The 26,577-nt window shown below is 37.9% G+C and overlaps 1 protein-coding gene across 3 annotated transcripts in view; it reads right to left on the bottom strand.

The window, feature by feature from the left end:
* The window catches only part of PARD3B (par-3 family cell polarity regulator beta), a 432,753-nt gene that overhangs the window by 278,329 nt on the left and 127,847 nt on the right, over positions 1–26,577 (bottom strand). For all 3 annotated transcript variants that reach the window (XM_042783978.1, XM_042783979.1, XM_042783980.1), the window contains exon 3: positions 17,142–17,313. In XM_042783978.1, coding sequence (XP_042639912.1) covers positions 17,142–17,313 — 172 coding nt within the window. The remainder of the gene's footprint in view (positions 1–17,141; positions 17,314–26,577) is intronic.

Here is a 26,577-nt window from a genome sequence, read left to right as displayed (position 1 = left end):
AAGCTCACTCTTTCTCCCAAAGCCAACACTCTGAAACTGGATTTCTCATTTTCCTGAGCTGTATTCTACAACTAACTCCTCATTTCTCTCTCATTCCTCTGGCTGAGATTATGATGAAGTCTCCCATCACTGTGACTGCTGTGAGACAGGACCCTCGTTTGTTCCAGGGCTTCCCAGCTTCTGCAGCAGTTGAAAGAAGATGTCTCCTGTAACACTCCGTTCACATAATGCTTGTCTAGTAAGACGGGACCATACTTCAGCACTTCTGTCTGCTCCCTGTATTGACTGCTTCAAGGTGCTGTTTTTAACCACATCCCCCCGTCCTCAATTTTGATGACCTCCTTTCACTTGCTTTCTGCCACTGTATTCCAGAGAAACTGAAGCAAAACGACATTATCCGATTCTCACTTTACAGCTGTCTAAACTTTTAAACCAAAGTCTGCAGGAGCAGCGGGATTACAGAAGTCCTGGTTTTGGCTGGTATTGAGTTAATTTTCTTCCTAGTAGCTGGTATAGTGCTGTGTTTTGGATTTAGTGTGAGGATGATGTTGATAACACACTGCTGTTTTAGTTGTTGCTAAGTAGTGTTTATCCTAAATTAAGGACTTCTCAGTTTCCCATGCTCTGCCAGCAAGCAGATGCACAAGAAACTGGAAGGGAACATGGCCAGGACAGCTAACCCAAACTAGCCAAAGGGGTATTCCATACCATTGAATGTCATGTTTCAGTATATAAAGTGTGTGTGTGTGGGGGGGGGGGGGGGGGGGGGGATGTGGTGTGAGGTATGTTGGGGGCAGATCACTGCTCAGGGACTGTCCAGGCATCAGTCACCAGGTGGTAGAGCAATGACATTGTGCATCCATTGTCTTTTCTTGCATTTTCTTCTTCTCTCTCTTTTTGCTATATTCATTTTCATTACCATTATTATCATCATATTTTATTTTAGTCATTTAACTGTTCTTATCTCAAGCCACGAGTTTCACTTTTTTTCTCCCTGATGCTCCACCCCATCCCACTGTAGGGCAAGGAGTGAGCAAGCGGCTGTGCAGCACTTTGTTCCCAGATGGGGTTAAACCACGACAATAGAGAATACTGTTTCCCAGTTTGGGAAGATGGTCTTGCAGCTATTTGCTTTCTTTTTATTCCTGCAAGTTTTTGCTTATTGCCATGAGGCTATGAAATTTATGGTGCTCATCTGGAATGCTTCCCTACTTACACAAAAACAGCTGGACTTTTTGACCATTGTCTACAATGCTTTCTTTTTCTTACAATTTGTTCTATATTTTAGGGTCCTACAACAACTCGTTTTCTTGTTGAAGAGAAAACCAGAGTCTGTTTTCTTAATTTTTAAAAATATATTTACTGACACATAATATCATTTCTTCTACAGAGATATCACAAATTGTAACATCTCTGTGAACCAAGTCATCTGCAGTCTTTAGCTAAAATTATCCAAAGCAGCCCCTCTGGTCCTTATTGTTTTACATGCATACACCACAAAGACACTGGAGCATGAAAACAACCTTTTATTACACAAAAGTAAATTGAACCAAAATGCCCTCTCTAATAGCAGGAAACAAATGGCAAGCAGAAAGATTAGATGAAAGGCTTGAGAAGCAGTGGTACTCTTCCTGGGGAGAATCCCTGACTCCCTTTCAGGAGACAGGAATTCTCAGCTGCTCCAGGAACTAACCAGCTCTCCTCCATCCCCCTCCTCTGTGGCTCAGGCTGCGTGCTGCCGTAAGAACACCCTCCCCACCACTCAGAGCCTCCCAGCCCGTGTCTCTCCGACGGGCTCCTTTCCTTTTTCAGCCTCTCCCTGCCTCTCCCGCACTGCACACACAGGGCTCCGGAAAGCCAAGGTCACCCCCTTGCACTCCAGAAGAAAGAAACCTCTCCAAATCCCACTGCCCAGGACTCAGCCTGACTCAGGAGTCAGACTGTGTCCATTGTAATATCCATACCTTGAATGTGTTCATCATCGTCTTCCTTAGACATGGATAAAATGTAATGAAAAACCATCACTGATACCCATTTATTACAGACATAGTATAGACAATGATACACGTTTAGTACTGAAGAGATTCTGTCATCAGTTTTCTTCTGTCAGGAAACAGAATGTTGCCTTTTTCCTTACCGCTTTCCCTTTGTCTTCCTGTGTTTCTATGTTATTCTACTCACGCTCTTGCATTTGTGCTGAACATTTATAACAACCACTGTAAACTCAAACAGAAAATCCATCTTTTCCCTGAATGATGAGACACAGGAAAACTCCTCTCTGCATACCAAGCTGATCATATAAATACGTTATTTACAAGCACCACTGTTTTCTGCCAGAGTAATACCTACTATTTTAAACTTAGGAACTCAGTTTAAAAAACTAGTTATCCTCATCTTGCTGCACTGCATCAGTAATTTACAGACAATGAAAATTCAAACAGTTTTTAACCTCAATCACTTCAGGGTATATCTCCCCTTCTCTCAAAATTTGCAGAGTACCTTCCATTATGTTACCACAGCACCTTCTCAGCACATGTGGATGTCTCAGTCCTATTCACAATACACACTCTTTGACAAAGCTGGTAAGTCCTGTGATTTTCCTTCCTTAAAGCAAACTCTGTATTGTTTTGTTTCCAGCCATGTAGATCAACCTCTTCCTTTTGCTAGCATCACCCTCAAAAATTAGTATCTACACAGATTTATGGTTAACAGTGTATTTTCCCTCAAATCTTATGTTTTGGAAATATTTTTTTTTTAACTGAAAATATGGTTGAAACAAGCATATGGTTGAAACCACACTTCAATTTAAATTGGTTACATTAGAAAAAAAAACAGAAGAGAAGTTCTGCCACTTGTGCACAATTAAAAACTGAAAATTTGCATCAACACAATGGCAAAAGAAACCTTTCCATGACAGTTGTAATCCTATGTTCTTATTTTGTGGTGGTTTTTTGTGTTGTGGGTTTGTTTGTTTGCTTTGATATTTCATCAAAAAGCTGTACACAGACATTAACACATACCCTGAATAGGAGTGCACTCTGCCTCACTTCACTTAAGAACACTGCGCAACCTCAGGTAAATAATGTAAGGTTTGGAGTTCAGGATCCAAACATTGTCAGGGGAAATTTGGAGCTCCAGCTATCCCTCCTGGGGTACCCCTGAACTCTTCAGGGTCTCTAGGCTCTGAGTTCTGGCATCAAATTTGATGCCTAAATTTAGAGATCTGAGTATCACTCAGGATGACCACTATCACAAAAAAAAAAAAAAAAAAAAAGCTTATTCCAACCCTTCCTTAATTTTGCTCTTTTGATCTTAAGTCTCCTTGCTCAGGAAAGCACAATTCACCTCTAGGCTAAAATCCTTTTATTCTTTGGGATTTAGGTTGCAGGTTGCTGTTACAAGACCAAATTCAGAAACCTGCTGAAGACAACCAAAGTTTATCACCCATGAGCATTTACGGTAGGCTGTGTTATCTATGATGCAGTCAAATTTTGTACTAAAAATTAATTTTAGCATGCTTTGGATGAAAACACTCTCAGATGACTTTTTGGCTGACAAATCAAGGAACACAGGGAATGCAAGCACATGTGTTGTCACTGCATCAGTGGCAACTATATGAGGTTTTTCTGTTTGTTTGTTTTTCTAAGTAGCAGGGAAGAACTATATTATAGGAGAACAAAAGATACTTTTGGACAGAATACCCTAAGTGGGTAGAAAGAAATTTACAATAAATCACCTACACAGTTAAAGTCATAATTTAAAATTCTGCTCCTGCATATAAAAATGCTGACTATGATGGGAAAAAAGCTGTCCATCAAGTGTGTATCAAACTGTCAACTGTTAAAGGCCATACCAATGACAATTACTCTGCTGCCTGCTTCCAAATTACACTTGCCTGGACAGACAGACAAGTTATTTTCTTATCTTCATGTGGCTCAAAATATTTTTTTTAGAGCTTCTTCCAAGCAAATCACAACAAAATTTCAAGTCAAAGTTGAAACACAACACCATAAATACTATATGCATACACTCATAAATGTGAAATTGCACGTCAGCATAGACAATTCTTGTCTGGAATATCTCTGAACATCTACAACAAAAACAACCACCATTTAAACCTGGAAGTCACAATTACTTTTAAATTGGTCCTGTCATGAACCAGCTCAGGCACTGGAAACAAAATATTACAAGCAGGATATTAATTTATATTTAAATACAGGAAAGTTTATTACTATATGCCTATTTTGTTCTTTTTATCGGAGAAAATTTCACACTAGCAGGCACAGAGACTGTTCTGCTGGTCAGCATTTTTTGAAAGCACTAAGCAATCAGTATGGGTAAATTTGGTCACCCTCAGATTTATTGCTTACCACCACCTGAGGCATCATGTAATGGTTCTGCCATGTACTTAAAACGTAGCTGACGTTAGCTTGTACGTTCTACCTTGTGATAGGGCTATACTGCTTCTTTTTTATTTTTTACATATGTAACGCTCTGACTCTGTGACTTTTATGTTTAAAGCTAACTCAAATTGCTCATAATAGCACCTATCAATACAATTTCAGATCTACAGCTATCTGTTCTTTCTGAAGTGCATACTGCAGTTTTTAAATTCCCATGGATACAAGATTAGATTAATGGACTAGGATGATGTAACAGTTAAGACAATTGATTTAAATCTATAAACAGATGAAAATCAATTTCCGAAAAGCAGTCTCTTAAATATTAAAACCAGTGCAGAGAAAAGTATTTCCCTATCACTCTAAATGAGGTGCAATTTTTCTTACAAATTAAAATAAAAACAATCACTTAAAAGTAAAACCCAGTAAAGGCTTTAAACAGAGATTGTTTCGGGGTGGTGTTCTTTGGTGCCATAAATCTCAAAAGAATTATTTTTTCTGGTTGCATGTGCTATAACATATCAAGCCGGATGTCAGCTATGAAGCACAAGAACTCATCTCATAGTTTTTATGACCAGAATGAAATTTCTTTGATGTTGTCATTATCAGAAACAGTGTCTAATGGAACAGCTAAGGGAGTATTTACATTTACAGCTTTCAGAGTTTCAAAGATAGGCACGTAAGAATCACCTACATACATTTTCAGTAATAAAGTTAATCTAGATCCATTTTCACGATCAAAATCCACACCCATACGAGGTTAACCACCTCCCATCTTAAGGCACTAGGATACATATGTATCTACAGAAGCTACTTTCTCCCGGTTTCAAAATTTCTCTCAAGGGAATTTCCAGTTGAAGGACAGGACTTCAAGATCTAGAGTAATTTCAGATCTAGAGTAAATTCAGATCTAGATCTGTCAGATCTAGAGTAATTTCAGGATCTTCTCAACACAGTGATGCTATTTTCATCTCCTCATGAGACAGACAGGTAGTGCACAGAGCTACTGGAGTGCTGGGAGCACCATGACTCTGCTCCAAAGGTTCTTGGCTACAGGCACTACATGGAAGAGACCAGGCAGCGGGGGAAGGAGCTGCAGCAGAATCCTGGCGCAAGGATTCATCACCTCACTCACAATGGGGAGTTGTGGAGTTTTTTTCCCAACCCAAAATAACATGCAACTCTAATCCCTGCTGGGCACACTTTAAGAGCTTTGTGGGAACACACTGGCTATTACCAGTGAGAATCAGCACTTCCTACTACAGGCCAGGCTTTTTCTTATTCTTATCCAGGTGAAACAACTTTGAGAATCACACCATCATTTTGCACTCCCTAACTGATGCACACCCTCCAACTTCCAGCTTCAGACACAGGATTAGAAATCAGAGCAGCTTCAAACATTTTATGTTTTTAAAGTATCATTTGGAGAAAAAAAAGAAAAAATTCTGTATTAGAATTTCCCTACACACACATGAAAAGGGTTTTTTTTTTTGGTTTGGATTTTAGGACTTTGTGTTTTGTTTTGTTTTTTTTTTTTTTTCCTAAATGTAACCTCTTTCAAGTGGCATTCAAATGTCAGTGGAAGCTAGACTTTAGATATACTTAAAAACACCAGCCGTCTCAGTCATCTAACTTGCTGGACACAGCAAAAGCAAAAAGCATTCATCTTATTAAACAGACTTTTTTTTAAGCAACATATTATCTGTAGTTACTGAATTTAAATCAATCATTTTAGGCTAATATATCCTACAAGATTTTAAAACTAATAGATCTCAGACTCTAGCACCTCATTTTTATTCACAGATTGAAAGGTGAAAATAAGCATTTCTTCTATTTCAATTCCCAGCCCATTTCTCAACTTCAAATGAAATACTTAATGAACTGTACTAGTTGAATAAACTGACACAAAGGAAATATTCTGTGCACCTGCAAAAGAGGCCACACTGCCAAAAGCTAGTTTAGCACTTCAGCTAACATCAGTTACAGGTGCTTATGCAGTCACTTTTCCACAGTTCAACAGTTTAATTTTCTTTAAAACTTTGGCAGCTAAACTGTACAGCTTGAATATCACTTTGGTAGCATTTTATTGCTAGTAGTAGAATAGTAAAGTAGATTTTTTTTTAATATTTTAATGGTTTTTTAAAGGAGTATCACAAATTACAGTATTAGTATAGGTTTTTGTAGAATTTAAATATGACCTGTGTCCTATATATCTGACCTAAATTACGAACTTTTTCTGTTTTGACGTTTCCTTAAAAAAGCAGTCCTATTATGATTACTTTCTATTCTGGTCATGGTAAACTACTTTTAGTCTCAGATTTCAAACTTCCTCCCGTCAAATTTAAAAGACATTAAGATAAAACAGTGAAACCTCCTGAACTTAAAACTTTCTGTGAAGTTTCAAGGAATTAGAATAACATAAGAGCAGCTATATTGAGTCCATCTCACCCATTATGCAGCATCTAACAGTGGTAGCAAATACTCAGGAAGAGGGCAAAGTGTTGTATCCCACCAGCGTGCAAAATATAATGTTTAAAAGATTTCCAAATCAGAGTGGTATTTAGACCACCATATTTTAACAGTCACTGGTACGTCACCTGCCCTGAACTGGTCTAATTCTGTCATAACTCACTGATTTTTGGTTTGTAACATTGAATCACACAATTTAGCTGAACGCTTCACAAAAAAGTTAGTTCAGGGTTGTGTTGCTTTGTAATCTGTTGAACAACAGTTTTGTTCAATACTCCTAGTTTTTACATGATGAGGAAAGTGAATAATCATTCTCTATGGATCTGTCTTAATATTTTAAATGGTAAGCTGTCTGTTTCTGTGGGAAAGTTAAAAAATGACTCAATCACAGAAGGTCATTTGTCCCTTTTTGTGTGAGGGTTAAGAAGAGATGACCAAAATATCCCACAAGATTCACCTTTCTTGTGAACATACTACATCCTTCTTTTAGTTAATATCTACAATAAACAGACTTCCCTCTAATTTAAGTAATGAGTTACAAAGAAAGCAAAATATAAATCAACAGCCAGTGTTGGGAAAATTGTGCAACACATTGGGAGGGAGGTGCATCTTTTGTCAACTATGTTCAGGAGTAGTATATACTCAACTCTCCATTTTGCATGGCTGAGATTCTAAATATCTGTTGTGAGATAAAATCAAAATCCGAAGTGGCACTTCAAAGTAGAGGCAAAAAAATTAACTATCAACGAAGGCTCTTGAAAGAGTAAATTAAATAGAAAGCAATGAGAAAGAACTACATGGTAACAGGCAAACTGACTGAATCATGTCACTTTTATTTGTAACTTGTCTAATTATGACTTCCATAAAGATGGGTTCATTTGTATACTGGAACATGTTCATATCAAAGCAAACAGTAAATAATCATTAGCGAACAAACATTGCAAAAAAAAAAATGTGTAAAACCATATTAGTTTGGTTTCTTAAGAAAAAAAGGGTGATCTACTACCTCAAGACCTTAGTTGTCTTATTTTTAACTTGCACAATTGCAAACTATCAATCAACCAAGCTTAGCAAGCTCACTGTCAACCTGGAACACACATTTTGCCATATTGCCTCAGAGCTAATACAGCGCACAGTTCTGTAGAGATTTATAACCACATACACACTCCTTGGTCTTAGCTAGCACTAAAGTCTACTGACACAAAACTGTACTAGAACCTTCCAGTATGATATTATACTACAGCCTTTCAAAACGTTCAGCTGCAAATATTTAGCTTACTAAGCGGGTTAGTCTGTTTCTTAAGAGATATTACCTTTGAAACTAACAGTATACAAATACTCACAAAAACAGCAACATCACAAAATCAGTAAGACAGACAAAAATCTGAGGAAAAACATTAACATTGAATAAAGTGTGTCAAAAAGCAGCATAGACTTTTGTAATAGAATTTATTCCACCATTCTAAGTCCCATTCATCACCTGCCCCAAAACCTTCCCTGACACAATATAAGGCTGGAAATTAACATCTCAGCTAGAGAACTATTGCAGGAAAATGTATAACTTGTGATAGAAAAATATTTTTCCCCCTATGTAACATATTTTCATGGGGATACTCTCTTGCCCAGAAGTAAGGCATATTAAACCAAGTGCAAAGGGAAAAGGGGGAAAATTGATGAGAAAATTTTTGGTGAAATCAGAGGCAGGGGGTCTATTAAAAAGAAATCGGGTTCTCAGGTAACCAACTATGCACACAAATTTATTACCTATGTTACTACTAAATTCTGGGGTATGGGGAAAGGAACAAAAGACTGACTTGTTTACTAAATGGGCAACTCAAAGACAGAGGAACATGTGGAAATTTTTTTTATACATATCTTTACAGAAAGCATTACTGTATTCTTTTGCTGCAATACAGAGATAAACTTCAGCTGTGCTGGTGCAAAGCTCATTTCCATGAATCAAGGACAACTAAGTAATACCAAGCTTAAGTCATGGGGTCAAAATATACCAAGACTGCACTCTGACTGAAATGAAAAGTTATCTTCAAAACCTTTAGCTTGCCTGAGAACAGAAACCATTTGTTTCAGGAACACAAGGAGACTTTAATTGATCATCAGAATTCTTTAAAAGCAGATTAAACTGAAAGCTGCAGAGGAGAAAAATCTATCAAATACAGTGTCATCTTCACAACACCTATGACAAAAAGCACAGAACAACATTTGATATCACTACTATAAGAGTCGTCTTCCAGTACAGAGAAAGAGAATAAAGTCATATTTGCTTAAGAAAATAAGCAGTATTGTCTCAAACCACAGAAGGCAGCATGCGTTCCTATAAAGCATTTCTTTTGAAATTTCCCAATTTCAAAATGCTAATTTTCCCTGATTTATACAGGAGAGAATTATTATATGCATGTTGTATACTCAATGTACTGACAAAGATTGGAATGCTCAGCCAATAAACTGACATTGTAAGATTAAGATGAACAGGATAGTTTTTATGTAAGAAAAAGTGTCTTTCCTACTTACTCTGACACAGCATGTATGATGTATACAAGCATTAGCAACATTTTGTTTATTAAATGGTTTCGGTTTATATGTTTTCAAAACTTTTAAAAAAATCATAATCATGTAGTTTCCTCTGTATTCAAAAATATTCTGTCTGTATAACCATAGTATCTCAACATCAATTTGAAAGAGGACTAACCAAAAACCTGTTTTGAAAATGCCCTCAAGCCTACTTACAATACTTCCACTTCAAAGCAGATGAGAAAGAGAAGGAATTCTTTTGGAGCTCTGAAGTCAGACAGAAACAGACGACATCCGTACCCTGGAGGTAACAATTTCAACACTGTCAGGCCTATCAGGGGAGAAATTTCCAAAAACTCCTGGAAGAACCTTGCCTTCAATTCCCTTGGATTTCAAACTAAGACTGCCAATGGAAGCATCACTGTTGACTGACTTAGCAACCCAAACACATGTGGCCAGTTCAAACTAAATAAATGTTCTGAACAACCCCATGAAGGACAATTTAAGCTAGAGCAAGCCCAAAACCACAAGAATATATCAAGCTGATTAAGTATACTCTCTATCTAAAGCCCCTGAAACACCTTCAAGGAAATTCCATAAGACTGCAAGTATCCTCTCCCAAATGTTAAAAAGACATGGCCACAACTACTACATCAAAACGGAAAATCAAAACTTTCTAGGCTAGTACTGTTATTATCCTGTACTAGACCTATTAAGGGTTGGAGCACTCCCAGGTAGCAATCTCAGGAAACAAACGTCCACTGCGAAGATGCTACATATAATGTCCAAAACTGAAAGAACTGACTGTTCAACAGCACAAGTGCCTCAATATAGCTTGAGCTTCAACTATCATTGCCATTTGTAATCTTATTTTAGGAGAGACTATTATCAGCCGTTCCAATGATCATTTGCCCCCAAGTCTTCCACTTGACTAGAACATTGATCAGATGGGGTGGGGCTGTTTGTGTACATGTATATATAAAAGAAGAAAATCTTGTTCTCAGAGATTTGCTATAAAGCCAAAGCATGCAAATTTTGCCATACCAAAGACCCTTCATTGAGAAAAACAAGACACTTGCCCCACTTAGAAGTGAAAGCTTCCAAAGGAAGGAGGCAGTGAAAGCTTCCAAAGAGAGAAGACACTGTAGTTTACAAGAGAACTTTGCAATGTGCTATCAATAACTGTTATAAGCAATTATTTCTTTATCTAGCCTCAGTTTTAACTAAACACTAATAAAGGCATAAATTCATTAAGAAGCTAAATTTTACTGTAATAGCCAAAAATCAAGGTAACCTAATTGTATCTGCTTCCCATAATGCTTATAGTCAGAAACCAGCTTCAGAAACCTTCAACCCGATTCCAAAAGAAAGGGAAAAAGAGGCAAGAATAATTGAAATGACAACAAAAAAACTCTCCACGGAGATACCTACACTTACCTTACATTTTTCCTTACCTTAGTATTCAGAAGTGACAAGTATCACTGAACACTGTCTGTCTTCCTTGAGGCAAAATTATGACTCCTTAACACCATAGAGAGGAGCAAGAGAAAAGCAATGACTAAGTTTGTATACACTCAACAATCATCTATCAAATAAAGCAAATAAAACACTGAGCCAGTCATTAAGGCATTTCCAAGCTCAGAATGGCATGTCCATGAAATAGATCCTCTATAAATTTGTGTTCTCCTTCCTGCCCATATGGACTGAAAAGGAAAAAGCAAACTAACATCACAAAAAAAATCCAAAAGGCTAAACCTCTTACTCTGCCTTTCCTGTTTCACTACCATGCAGGGAAAACCACTAGAAAGAAACACTGAACTAACTATTAGATGCAAAAGGAAACCAGAAGGACCAGTAACACGCTTACGGGTACACAGAAAATTACAAGATGGCTTATGAGGGCCAACAAAACTACAAACATTAACTGAAAAGCCTTATCAAAAAATTGAAAATTCTCCTACTAAAACCAAAGGACCTATTATATACAAAAAGCATATTACATACTTGAAATGTTATAACAACACACTAGTGCTTTTTAAGAGAATGTGGAACATTTCTTAAGTGACTATGTCTTACGCCCTGCAGAAATAGCTAGCTTGCAGTTGAAGCTACTGATCACACAAAGCATTCCTTATAGACTAGTGGTCTATGAAGAAGCACACTATTTACACATATTGTTAGCATCTCTAATATACATAAACCCATCCATCATGGGCTCTCTAAAGATCTTAACACGCTATACAAGAATGTCATCCACTAACCCAGGAAAGCTATCTTCAAGATGAGAGAGTGACTGTTTAATCATACATCAGCAATGAAACAGCAGTTTGGAACAGGGAATAAAGACAATCAGTCAACAAGGTCTGAAAAGGTAAGTCCCTACTCTGCAAAGTCTTCACAGCTACCATCTCTGGTCAGAGAGAAAAATTAGGACATGATATACTCAAAAACCAAACCAAACCAACCAAACAAAATACACATCTAAAACCAATGCCAAGAGAAAACAGTGCTAGTTGACCCAGTAATTACTCTACCACCTATATACAAGCACATCCAAATGTTTCACCATTCCAAATACTTGTTAGTTTAATAGTTAGTGCATCAATTAATAATACTCGCACACATTTTGCCAAAAAATCCAACATAATACATTTTGCTGCTATAAAGATAAATGATCAACAACAGTGACTATGCAAAATGTATTCACCTCAATGGCTTTTGAATTGAAAGCAAAACCCACCACCTGTGCAGAATAAAGGAAATAAGTGTTTCTTAAATTACTTTGACATACCAACTTTAAAGAAATGTTACTGCATCTCAATTTATCCATTCCAAATAATTTTGTCTGATTATGTAAGCTCAGACGAAAGGAGGTCCAAGAACAATACAGACCAGAAATGAAACATCATTAGAGATGACATCTAATCCCAGAAAGCATCAAGGTCTTGTGGAAACAATGGGAAAATACCTCATTGTCAGTCATGGTCAGGCTCCAGTGAAACAGCTAAGTTTGGTCTTCTAAGCATACTCTAGCTCTGAAGTGGTGCTTAACATACAATAGCCTTTATGCCAGGCAGGAGAAGGGCTGAGGAGTCAGCCAGCCAGAAGGCCACCTCTGACACAGTTTTAAGATAAACTCTTTCACTTGGGTGTAGGTTACCACCTTACATTCCCCATGGCCTAAAGTCATGCAGCTAAAGAGTATTCAACATATTGTGATTTCACTGTTCATTGTAAGGTTTTGTCTATCCAGTTTTATACACAAGAAACAATGTAAAACATGGCAATGAAGAATTTATGACAGTATTGGGGGTTAGAGATGTTGAAGTTTACCTCCATTCAATTTTTCAACTGTAAATCAGATAATTGGCATTTAGTTGAGTGTACCATTCTTTGAAAATTATTGCAATGTTCACATCACTAGTGTACTCTGGGAAGTTCTGCTCCCAAGAAAGAGTCTCACAAGAAAGACAAGCTCTCTGTGCTGCCAGTTCAGCAAAAGTGTCTCAGTGTTCTCTACTTAATGAAATGCCAAAATCAGTAGATCATTTCTTCACTGTTTCAAACTGCTGATTGGACACACTAAATGGTTGTGTGTTTCTCTAAATTTTGTACTATATATTTAACAGCTCCTTTATTACCATTTGTATTGTAGCATGAAATGTATTCTTTACCCAGTCACATTTTCTGTCAAAAGGGGATTTTTTTTTTTGACATTTCATTGCCAACTTAAACATGTACACCAAGATTTTCAGTATTAAAAGTTCTTTTTTCTTTTTAATTTTGATAGAAGAAAATGAGTACAATTAACAAATCTCTGTTAGCCTTGATATTCTTTTGCACTAAACTTGAATTGTGGATGAAAAATAGAACGTGAACTGAAAGTGATATTGAACCCAAGGCCCCTCTGCAGAATCTGCTTTCAGTACTCTCCTGTCCTCTAAACCAAAAAAGACAAGATACTAGTAAGATCTAGCCTGAATAGAAATAACATAAGTGATGCCCCTTCCCCCTCTTCAGGTTTTGCTGAGGTTTCTACTGAGATGCAGCATTGCTTGTCCAGCCTACCCAAACAAGAATGAAGACAGCACTGGTACTTCTCCAAAAACTATGGTCATTTGGTGTGCAAAAGTACCTGTGACATTATCATTCAGTAGGTAAGTATTACATCTCCTGAGTATAGAAAAAATAAATTGTGGAGGAACAACTACTTCATCATGTCACCATTTCGGTAATCATGCTTAACAGGAAAATACTAGGACACAAAACCCACTACCAAATTGAGATCTATTTACCTAAGCAGAAGTGAATGACTATGTTTCCCTCAGTAATTTCAGCCCTGAGCATCAGAAACTTCAGTAAAGCTTTTTCAGCTGTAAGAAACTATCAGGTGTTGCTTACTTTGCAGTCTGAATTCAGACAGTGTCAGCAACACCACCTGGTAATCTAGCTCTGCACAGGGAGGAGGGATGCTCTTAAGTGTATTTTCACCTCACCTTATGTTAGGGACATAGCAGATACCATGTTCATAAACAGTTAAAGTCTTCCTGCATTTTTCTTAAATGTAAGAGCCCACAATTTCACCTGTTTGAGAACAGAGTTAGCTTTAAAACTAGAGATGCATTAACTTCAGGGAAAAGAAAACAAATAGCTGAATAATTTCTTGAACAGTTTTAAGGCTACATATGTCAAGCATTAAGAAAGTAACTCGATAATAAGTTAAATGACAAAATTACTTTTGCTCTAAAATTTTGCCAGTATGTGGAAGCAATGTAAGATAAAAGGTACTTTTAGCTTTCAAGTCAAATACAAGACTGCTTGTATTCTGGCTCTCTTTCAAATTTACAGGTGATAAAGGGAAATAAGGGTAACTAACTACATAATGTGAAAACTATGATTTCAGACAGTCAAGCTGATCAGTATTCTAAAGAGTAACAACCACAAAAAAACCTGAAAGAGGTAACCATACAATTAAAAAAAATATTTCCCCTATCATCACCATCTCTGTCTACCCAGTAAAGGCCTGAAGACTAGGTATAACATATGATTAATTTAACTGGGTCAAATACACAATTTATAAAAAAGAAAAAAGTTTGAAGGCAATATCTCAAGTGCCTTTATTAAAATCACTACCAATTCTCTCATGTTTGAGAACAACTGTGTTTAGTTTCATGTGCTTATTAAGCATCAAGCTCTAAGTATTCTCTGAGCAGATCACTAAATGGACACTGTTTCTACATAAAACTGTGGATTTGGTTTCATAGAATACAAAACATCCAACCAAAGTTAACAAGCAAAATTGTTCCATAATCTGACAATTTATATAACAACGGGTTCCCTGCATTTCATTCCTAAAGGCATTCTGAAAAAAATACTCTAAAAGGTAAGCACGTGACATCTCTTCAAGCATGGCTCTACCATGGAAAGCAACACTTGCTCTCTACGTATTTATTTAATCACATCCTTGCTCCCAAAACAAGAACAGCTTTTTAAAGTTGTTATTATTATTTATTTCTGCTAGAAAATGTAAGTCGATTCAGGAATTAGAGGGGGAGCCAGAATACTGTGGTTCATGCATCAATGATATTGATGAAACCAAATTGTCCTTCTATTTCTTCGTTTACTTTTCAATTTGCCTCTAGTGGGAATTGGGACATAATTTAAGGTCCAGGGAATTGTAAAGGAAAGTTAAAGGCAAAAATTAAGTCTAAAGAACTGTAATCCGTGATGTAAAAATCCAGAAGAGAAAACAATGCCATTTCAGTTTGCTGATTGGGTTTATAGGACTGACGGGTGGAAAATCTTTCATTTACCTTTTAAAATAAAACAATCTAAAAGAAAACTGTTGAGACAAACACACTATATTTATTTTCTCTACTTTAAGAAGCAAACACCCATTTTAACTTCAAATATATATTAGTATCGCACTGAAAATGAAATAGAACCCTAATTGGCTGCTCTTCTCATGTTACATTTCATCTCCTTTACACTCTATAGTAGAAGGATTCCATAAATGCTATGAAAATTGAACTATCTAGTAGCTTACTGGTGAGTTCAAGAGCTCCAGCATTTAACTGTTTTACATAAAACTCCATGAGGCTGAAATACTCTTATCTCCAACCCTCAATTTATGTACAACAGTATGCTAGACAAACCACTCTGAATTATTATTATTTTTTTTAAATATGGCTCAGAATTATATGGAGAAAATCTCTACCTTCTGAAACAAGCTAAAATGTGTTTACACAAGCGTTATTTAAAAATATGGAATAAATCAAGTGGCAAACCATTGAACCTTTAGCCACAAACTTTTCCGTACCTCATGCTTACCAAAACCACAGCTCAAATGCATACAAGTTATGGCAAGAATAAGTCTCTTCCCAAGATTTTTAGGTAAGAAAAATTCCTGTGTGTCATTAAATACAGAAAAACATTTTTCTATATTCTAGAATACAGAAAAAACAGAAGTGATCCATTAAAGCAGAAATTTGAATCTAAATATTTCCATACAGCTTGAATTTCAACATTTTCTACATCAGGCACAAAAATGAGCACAGAGTTCTATTAGAAGTTGCATAGCCTCATCCAGTGAGCTTTATACAGAAATGTTATTTTAGCTCATTGTTCTTGTTAATCACCCCTTTCCTTGAAAACATAATTAAACAAACAAGTGAACATTCAATTTCTGAAGTCATAATAAGACGACTGCATGAGAGTTGAACAACTAGAGGTAGCATTTCTAACCTTACCCCACCTGCTTACACTCAGAAATTTTATTGCACACTGTTAGGAGACTGCCATGGGGCGAACCGGGCGATGAGCTCTGATGGAATGCAGAGAAGGCTCTCCTGAGCATTATTCATTTGCTAAATGCTGTCACTGCACTACAGCTCTACAGGCAAACAGTAAGAAGATTCACCTTCACTCTGTTTTTGAAAGCTTCTGTATCTAGTATCTAAGTGACAGCTTAGCCTGCTCTCAATAAAGTATTTCAGACTGCTTTGTGTTCAACGTACAAGACTCTAGCTCTTTATAATTGGAGACCAGTGTCTGAACTCTCGGCCTTCCAGGCACACCAAAACAACACAGAGGACCAGATTATCAGCACTTCACATGGTACCCTCTGATAGAAGAGGGAATTAAGTAGAAGCCTCTCCTAATCACAGTTTGCTCACCTGAACGTCAGATAGGCAAACAGACCCTGCTGTGCAACTTCTGTGAAGAGCTGAACTGTTTGCAACCAGCATCTCCTTTCCCCAGCCCCAAAACAGGGCAAGGTAATCAGTAAAAGTATTTGCAGACAGCAGTTTTACAATCGTTGAACCCAAGTTCCTCAACAAAAATGCTGCATTTTTTTTCCAATGACCTCGTTATTTGAAAACGCTTTGCATATGTTTCATCTCTTCTGCTCTCAGAAGATTACAATGAAGGATTATCAGCAACCTACCCAGTCAAAGAGAAAAAAGAGACCCCAGCTGTATGGATGGGTGTAACACACAGCAGGATACAAGGTTCAGGTGCAAATTTGCCATGCTCAGTTGCAGTCTTCAGCATCAATTGTTCAAAAGCCCAATTTCTGTCATTACAATTTTCTTCACTGAATTACAAGGCAAACAATGGGGTGTTAAAAAAAAAACTTATATCACATAAAATCAGACTACAGACATACTCAGAAAAGAAAAAATAAATAAGAAAGTACTATATATTGATAAAAAAATTTGAAAATAATCCAGACATACATACCCAGTTTTAGGGCAGAAGGAGTCACTTCAATCTCGCCACCAATTGGCTGAAAGGCAGCCAGCTGCGCCGCCACCTCCGTCTCAAAAGAGTCTGGGCTATTTCTGTCTGTCAAATTGCCATTGGTGCCATCAGTCTTACAGTGAGTTTCTTGCTCATCATAAACAGCAATCAGCTATCAAAACAAAAGATAATAGTTTGTATATTTAAAGTATTCCCAAACTTCACTGTTTTTTTTTTTTTGTGTGTGAAAAAAGTAAAACTTATCTTTCATTAGCAGTACAAAAATAACAATCTTATTTCAGAACAGCTAACAATAAACATAGAGATTCAGGAAAGCACATACACTTGTGTTTAAATACATTAACTTCAATATGACTTAAGTATATGCTTCAGCTCTGCCCTGTGCTGACATGCTTTTCTCAGAGTTAGCATGCTACCATTAGTGAGCATTCTACATTGTTCCAAAACATTTAGTGCTAAATATGCTTAAAAATACAGAACAGCACTTAATTCTTGGAGGTGGAGGATATTATTATTATTATTATTTAAAATTTTAGTGCTACTGATACACCGTGTAAAAGTAACACAACTATGGATGCTGTACCGAGTGAGCCAGTAGATGTTTTATTTATAAGTACGTAACAATTGCGTTCCAAGGACATGATACATCCGCACAGTGACAGAATGCAAAGTATCCCTAGTCACCCAATCTATGCCTCTGTAAGGATGACAGCTTCTTGGTCCAGCTAGGTACACACACGTTTCACCCACCATGTGTCTATTATCTCCTCTCATTCTCTCCTGCAAGCTTATACCAGATGCGCTGTTTCTGAAAACTTCCTCAGTCACTGACTCTTCCACAGCCCCAGGCCCGCCAGAAGGTCAAGATTAAACAATGACAGACTGCAAAGTCTACTGTCCAAACTCACATGAATGTTGATGTGAAAATGACGAAAAAACACCAGAAGAAGATTTTTTTGCCTCAGTTAACCTGGCCTTTCACAAGGATCTTCCTTTTGGTCCCTACTAATACAAAGCTATCAGATAATGTGTATACAGCCTCATCAGCAAGTGACTCAGATACATGTGGCTGGGTGTAAACTGGAAACTGGATATGGTTCCAGGAAAACAGTTAACTGTGTTACAGTTCTGGGAAAACAAACAAAAAAATTAATTTCCAATTAATTTAAACAAATTGGAAGACTCACTGCTCTCAACCAAGGGGACACTTGATCCCCAGAGCCCTCTCCAAGAGCAGAGGAGGTAACAGCAGCAATTCAAACACTTTTCCTGCCCCATTACCTAACACAGCGGAGTTCTTATGCCATACAATGACAAACACTTTGCCTAAGAAGCATTGTACAAGTTATCTTCATCTTAACATGTTCATTTATTTCACTTTTTCTGAACTATCCAGTATCATCCTAAAGTTTTTCTTAGCTAATCATGAAAGAGTACATCACACACAACTGGTTAGACAACATCAAGATACACAGAGAAACAAGCTTAAAGGCTGATTTACTACTTTCTCTCTCTCTGTGTTATTTTAAGGTATGCATACACAATCTCTATATAAAAATATTAGTACATCAAATCTCCTCTGATACTTCCAAGACGTGTCAAAAATTATATCCTATGATAAGCAGCATGATGAAACAGAGAGACAAACATTTAAAGGAACTCACTTGCCTAAGAGAAGAACTGAATGTATGAGAGGGAAAAGAAAAACAAGAAAAATCCTAACGTGCTTCTAAGGAAGAAACTGACATTTTCAGGTCTTCCACTCATTTATAATTTGGTTACTAGAAATGTGTCAGATCATATTTACCAATGCATATTTCAGAGACACACAAACCCCTTAAATAATTAGGTAGTAAACTTTCTCTCCTTTTCCATAAGAAGCCTGTTTCCTTTACATAGACATACAACTAGCTCATACAACACACAATTTGTTATTTTTTTTTTATTTGTCCAAAGTGTATGGGAAAGATTAATTCCAGTAACAAAAACAACTCACTGTACCTTATTCCTGCATTACAGGGAAACTACATAGGTGTTCACACTGCATTCATCATTGGGCTGTTACTATGCCCCATAACTACATACAGCCAAAAAGGCTACCTTAGAGCCAGACACCAACAGATCATAGCAATTTGCTTCAGTATCAAGAGAAAAAAAAAGAAAACAAACACCACCAAGGTATGGTGTCTTCGATTTGTTTCTAGAAGGACTATTCATATTCATGTTGTTATAGAAGTTCATCACGATTCAAGAAATTCCACAACTGTTGCCCATCAAATGTTTGCTTTCTCAATCTCACTTTTGCTGTGGAAACGTTATTTCTAAGAAAGAGGCTGCTACTAATGCAAAGGAAATATGAGGTAGTGTAGGACTGAAAGCACTTTAGGCAATAGTAGGATACGAAGTTCACTTGAGCATTTGCAATGTAGAATAGAGTAAACGGAGCTCAGCTGTGATTTGATGGGAATAAACAAGAAAATTCCTCAACTGGACCAAGCTGAGTTTCCCCATGGTCTCATATCCTAGCATATTATATGTTGTATTATGTTGTAAGACTCTACGCTTACTACCCCAGGATGTTGCAAAAGCCAAAAGTAGAGATTTTCCCCCCAAAATTAGAAAAACTGATGGAAAAGACCAGCAAGAACAATTCAACGGAAACATGCAAGCATTAACTCACACTCAAAAGCCCCCAAAACACATAGTAGTAAAAACCAGAAAGGTAAACACGGAGAACAGCGATGTTATAATTATCTTCTTTCTATATGTTTTCTTCAAATGTTTTCCACTGGTCACTAGCACAGAGCAGAGCAGCAATCTGGCCCTGCACTGCCACTCTTTCAGGCTCACATACATTACGGTATCATCGCATACTTAGGTTTCTAAGCACTGTATGTTTTCCTTACTCCCTTGAAGTTAAAATGAAACTTTAGCAGAAATGGTAATATAGAATTATTCTAACAGACAGACTTCTGACAGCTGTATGATATGGTAGCTTTCCCATCAGCCAGCCCAGAAAGGCAAACTGCATTATGGCTACACCACAGTAATTTCCCTGGCTTCCTGGGCCTGGTGCTCCAGCTCCTTCTCCTACCCGCGGTGCTGCCATCTTCTGTGGCAGGCGCCATGGCCCGTGCCCAGCTGGTCACGTACACATTTGGCCTTCTACGGGCGGCCTGGCGGGGACCTGACCGGCGCCAAGGCCGCTGCTGCTGCCACCAGGCCTGTGCCGGGCCTGGCTGCTTCCTCTGGGGGCTGGCGGGGTTCTGTACGGGCACCTGTGCGCCCTGCGCTCAGGCTAGGCCTGATGTGTTCAAAGTACCTGGTCTACAGAGGGTTAAGGACATCAGTGAACAACCCGATCTGCAAAGGGTTTGGGGTGTTAGTTTTGTAAGAGGACCCGAAAATAAAGTTTTGATTGTAACAACTTTGTTGTGTCATTGCTCCACTGAGGATCCCTAAAGCACCTGCCCTGGCGTTGGGTGCCGCTGCCCAAGAGCTAACAGGTTACAAGGCAAACAACTGCCTTGACAGCTGGTCAGAAATGAGTGGGGTTTGGGCAAAATGACTGAAATAGAGAAATCACAGTGCCCAGAAGTGGATAAAACCCCCAGGCCTTCACCTGCTTAATTATATATAAGTATTGAAAATGGTTTGATGACTGGATCAGTTCTGCGTCTTAAAGTGGCCGCCACTTTCACTCACCTATCAAGAAGGTTCAGCAGACGGAGACACATCAGCTCCTCTCCTCCCAACTCCCGCAGCAGCGTCAGGAGACAGGGACACCCCCGCCACCGCCCCCACGCCAGCGCTCGGTGGCCACACTCCGCGCCAGGGCGGGCAGGGCAGAGGTGCGGGCCAAGATCGGCAAACACCTGCCCTACAGCCCGGGCAGGGCCCAGAAGGTTTCGCCCAAGCTAAACCACACAGGCCTCACGCCCCGTCTGAAAGCAGGGAAGTTTCTTACTGCTGTCATTCTTCGAGTGACTTCAGTGAAAAGCCCACAGTTCCCTAGCCTACACCTAGGCACTATTTTGACAGATTAAAAAAAAAAAAAACACGAAAATTTATTTCTTTACAGTTTGGAGCACACCATTAATTAAGTAACATGATCTAGAGTTAAATTCCCATTTTTTAGAGAGCATGGAAAGGAGATACTTCAGTACTGCATGTGGAGTTAAGCAAAGATGCAATGCCTTTCCTCACCAATGAAATGAACAGTAATTTTTTTTCTAAAATGTGTATTTGGCAGAGAATTCCTCAGGACTGCAGTTGCAGGAGCACCTTATCGGCAGCAATTCTAACATTATAAATACACTGCTAATCAATCAAAGTATTATAAATATCAGCTTCACCCTTTCAAAGGGAATGAATATAATTAAGGTTATGTAAATTAACTATTCAAAAATAATTGTAGCAATTGGCTTCTCATTTTCAGTATGGAAAATTCTTTAATTGGAACAGACTGCCAACTTCTTCTGATGGAAAAGAACTTCTGGACACATTAAGAAATCCCCCACAAACATATCATGAAAACAACAACAACATTGTTTGCAACACTAGTTTATTCTTTACAGTTCAATATTTATAAATATTGAGAGTTCAGCAGGTCAGCTGATTATTTTTTTTTTAAAACATATCAAAATATTACTCTAGATATCTGTAAACTGTAGTTTATAGAACTGCTAGTTCTAGAGCACAGAACTGCTCAGTTGTGGTTTTGTACACTTGCTGTCCTCAAGCATCTTCTTTTTTAAAGGTTATTTAGATAACATTAATATTTACTGTGAAAGATATCTATGTATTTCCATACATGTAAAATGCTTCTACCCCAGTATTACTACAATTTCTATTAACAACCTACCAGATACCTAGGCAATCAATAAATTATCAGAATTTAGCACTTATCTGTCATTTTTGATTACTAAACTCCTCCTTTCTGATACTGACATAGTCACAACACAAGGCAGCAACAATGAACGGTTCTATTTTATTAGCATTTTTGTTGATTGTAAGTGGCAAACATTACAAGGCGATATAGTACGGTCAAATTTTAACTTTGGTGTCCTACGGCACAGGTCTTTCAGTAGCTTATTGATATTTCAATTGCAAAGCTTGCAGAAAAGTAAAACAACATTATGTAAAAATTATGTGACTATATTCCCCCCAACACAGAACAACACACACACGTTCGATTAAGATCAACCCTCATACACAAAAAGGTGGGTAAACACCAATAAAGACAATGACCTTACTGATTGAAGGGGACTGAGTACAAAGCAGCAGCACGTTTCACCCCAGGGAACTACTGGACACTGTGATACAGAAAACTGATGAGATGTTTCATTTAAAAATCCCCACAAGACAAGTGTTCTCCCACCCCTGTTCCCACATGAAATGTTAGATTTTCCAGAGGCTCCCAGTCCTCCCCAAATGATCTCCGTAAACCCAAGGCAGAGCAGCTTTGCTGCCTCTCCGCTTGCAGGCACCCAGAGAACCGTGTTCGAGCACACGGCTCCCACGCGTACTCCATGGCCACGCGTCGCTGCGTGCTGGGACGTACACCATGCATCCAGAAAGGAGCAGTTAAAAGAAGTCCTTCCACACTGAAATTGCAACAGGTTTGTTTTGGCGCTTGCTAATTAAGATCAATCAAATATAAACAATTTCCATGGAGTTTCAGAACTTCAAAGAAAAACATCCTCACCTTTGAACAAATAGCAGAACTTTACAGATCTTGCTTTAAGGCACTTGTCTGTTAAACCAGAAACAGCTGTCTCTCCATTGCCCTATACACCATTTTAAATAAAAGGTTTCATAATTATTTTTCTCTTCAAACTACAATTTTGACAACTAGATTACTGTTAATAAGGTTAAAACCTGTATATTTTACTAGCTTTTCTGCACTGAATTAGAAAATAGACACCACTATTTGCTTTGTGACCCCAAACACCAAGCATGTATACAAGGTACTAAGGAAAAAATGGCATAATAAAAGCTTGCTTGCAATTAAATTAATCAGCTTTCAATTACTGTCAGGATAAAATAACTAAGAGAAGTTCTCAGTCACAGGCTAGCATCAGTACATGATTGAAAAGATGCAATTTTCAGCAGCTGAAATGATATATTCAAAAGCATGGAAAGGAATTAAAGGCTCAACTCGTATTATATTTTTCATTCAAGTTGAATGGAAATTTTTCCTCAATTTTTCACATTCAAAACTTCATTTATATTCTTCTCCCACTACGGACAACAAAAGATAGTAAAATTGTTGGTTTCTTCAAGACATGTTTGCTTCCTGTTCAGATGCTCCCTGTTGATGACTTCAAATGCTCATTTAAGAATAAAGTCTGTGTTTTTTTAACCATAACTATACTTCTGACAGCCAGTGCTCTTGTGGGAGTGATTACTAGTTACTTATAAAATGATGCAGCAAAAAAAATTTCCCTTTTTTGGATCAATTAGTAAAGACTTTTCACACAAAGCACTCGCATCTTAACACAGAGCTGTCAGGAGGGATGAATCAATAGCTCTGTGGACATTTCACCAAACTCTGTGACATAAGGAGAAGCAATGGCTCAAGCAGAAAATGACGTTCATCATAGCATCACATCGACTTGTTCTCCGATCCCTCAATTTGGGATCTGTAGGATTAATCTTGTATTTATCCCTACACATACGTAACAGAGGTAGAAAGACACATACTTTCTATATGTGACACACTGATGCTAGAATACAGCAAAGTTCAAAGTAAAATTTTTTTATAAATTTAAAGAGACCAGAACTTCAATTCTCCCAGGACACAACCAGATACAGGTGGCAAAGGACTGCAGTTGACAGCAGCCTACATATGACCAATGCAAAAAGGGAAAAGGGAACCTTTCCTCTTCTTTTCTTTTCTCCTTTCTTTTGGCAAGACTATGTGTTTGGGTCAATTCTTTGCTCCAGCCATCTAAGACACTCGAACACCAGCACCAACATAAGATACAGGCAAAGTTACCTCTTTAGTCAGCAGTGTGCACTAGGATATCTTCAGTTCAAAATCTGACCTACTTCGAGGCTGCTGTGGCCTAACTTTCCCGAACCACTAGTTTCTACTGCTTCTTCACACAAGTGCTACAACTTGCTAGATCCATGGTGAATCAGTTCAGGGAACTAAACCAGGTAGATAAGCAACTCTCCATCCTCCAGCTGCTTCAGCTCTGTGAACCACATAAAGCAAATTTCTGTCAACACATCACTGAGTTAACATCTCCTTAGACGATCATTGTCTGTAATCTTGCAGTAGTGACAAATCTCTGTCTCCTTTAATGAAGATGGACCAATGTTTGTGTCCCCACTCCTGTGACAGCACACTAAAGTGCTGTGCACATATGTGTCAAGAGGTCTGAATACAACAGCAGGAATTTTTCTGCAGTTCTCTCAAGGAGTTCATCTTCCTAACAGAAACTCTTCTACAGGCACAGGTTCTACTTTTAACTTATGCCCACAAGGGGACAAGAACACTTTAGATTCAGGCAAGAAGACTGAGAGTAAAGTGTACCATATGTTGAACAAAACAAAAATTCATAGTCACTGTGGAAATTGATTCAGAACTCCACAAACACATTAATGTAAAATCAGATTTTATATATTACTTATGAAAGACTCTTGTTCAAATGGTTAAAAGATGAAAGACTGGTAACGGTGCAACATAGACAGAACTAAGGTAATTAGGGTACCTCAAAAGTGGATGAAAGTGTTATTTAATTTTTCAATTTAAAACTTTCCTGGAGCTCTACAGCCTTTCTTCAATGTTCTTTTAAGGTATTCTTCTGGTATATGCTGATAAGTATTTGAAATGGTATTCTTGTATAATAGTTTGCCTTGGAATCCCTTTAACTTAAAATAAAGGCTGTCAAGGAAAAATACCAATATACACACCATATGGCAGCCTTCCTTCTTCACACCTACATATGAAAACAAATTACAGATACGTTACATGAAAGTTATGGTGATTAGCTCATCTTGTTTACCTACATGCCAAAACTGCATACACCAGAGTATCTTCCCAAAGACCACATGACACTTTTCCTACCCTTATTATTCAGATTTCTTTTGGTACTGTCTAAAAGTAGCCAAGAACAGAATCCTACTGCACACAGCACAAATATCTTAGCCTCCGGTCTCAAAACTTTTCAAGGACACAAGGAAAATATGAAATAGGAAAAGAAGCATCATGCATAAAAAAAAGAGAGACCAGACCCAGTCCAAGTCCCAGCTCTTTCTGGGGGAAGAGAAAGGAGTGTGCCAGTGGCAGGGAGGGATCCTCACCCAAGTGAAAGTGCAGTCTTGGCACAACCCAAGGGACAGAGCAGGGGACAAAATGAAGAACCGAGGGTGGAATATGAGGCCAGGACTGGTAGAGGCCTGCAGGATTTACCTCAGTTTGAATGCACAGGGCCTCTGGAGGTCCTCAATGCTGCCAAATGCTTCAAATGTTTGTATTTCACCATAAACGGGTGCCATGGCAAGACATGATACTTTAAAAATAATAATTTTCTTCATAAATTCAGCTCAGATTTTTGAATTATAACTAAGCTGTAAAAGTTTGTCCAAAGAGTGAGATATCAATTGTTTCCAGTCTTCACATTTTAATCAGCATATCTACTTCTTAAGAAATCTGGAGTTCCTCTTCTTGCCCATCACTTACTACCTCTAAAAGATGCAGCAATCTAATTTATTAGAGACAGCAGTATGTAACGGATGGACTGCATGTTAAGCCTCTGGAGCTCCTTCCCCACCCCTTCTGCTGTGCCTGTGCTGTGGCACTGTCAGCCACCCAAAGGGGGGGTTTGTTTGCTGAAGAAATATGCTGTGCTTACCTGAATTTACTAGATTTGTGGTTACTGACTTCACGGCCATGGGAAGGGGTTTGCACTCTCCATTACTTCTGGGAGATCAAAACTTCTCGATTACTTTGTTACTAAAAGTCTTGCATTCAGCTCTCAGTCTCATCACTTCATTTGGGTAGCTAGCTACATTTATGAACCTGAGTTTCCAGATTTCTAAGATTTTCTTAACAGGCTATTGTAATTTCTTTTCTGGCTTTTGTTGTGTGGTTTTCTTTAATTGCTATTTTGGGAAGGTCCTCAAATACTCGACAAAGGTTCAAAAAAAAAAACAAAAACCACCAAACTGTATTAAGAAATCATGACTGAGAAAACCCTTTTGTGCATGATTTTCAAAAGTCCAGCTGCTACTTTTTTGTGTATCAAAAGATATCTTTATCTTCCTGTTATTTCCCTGTAGCTGAACTGGCAGGGTTTTGGGGTTGTTTTTTTCTTTTTTTCTTTTTTTTTTTTTTGAAAGGTCATGGCAAAAAAAAAAAAAAATCCACCTGATTGATGAGACCTTATATACTCCTTCTTCCTGT

This window comes from Tyto alba, unplaced genomic scaffold (genome assembly GCF_018691265.1).
Source record: "Tyto alba isolate M040663 unplaced genomic scaffold, T.alba_DEE_v4.0 Super-Scaffold_7, whole genome shotgun sequence".
NCBI lineage: Eukaryota > Metazoa > Chordata > Aves > Strigiformes > Tytonidae > Tyto > Tyto alba.
The sequence above is the reverse complement of the archived record's forward strand: the minus strand, read 5'-3'. Positions and strand labels throughout refer to the sequence as shown.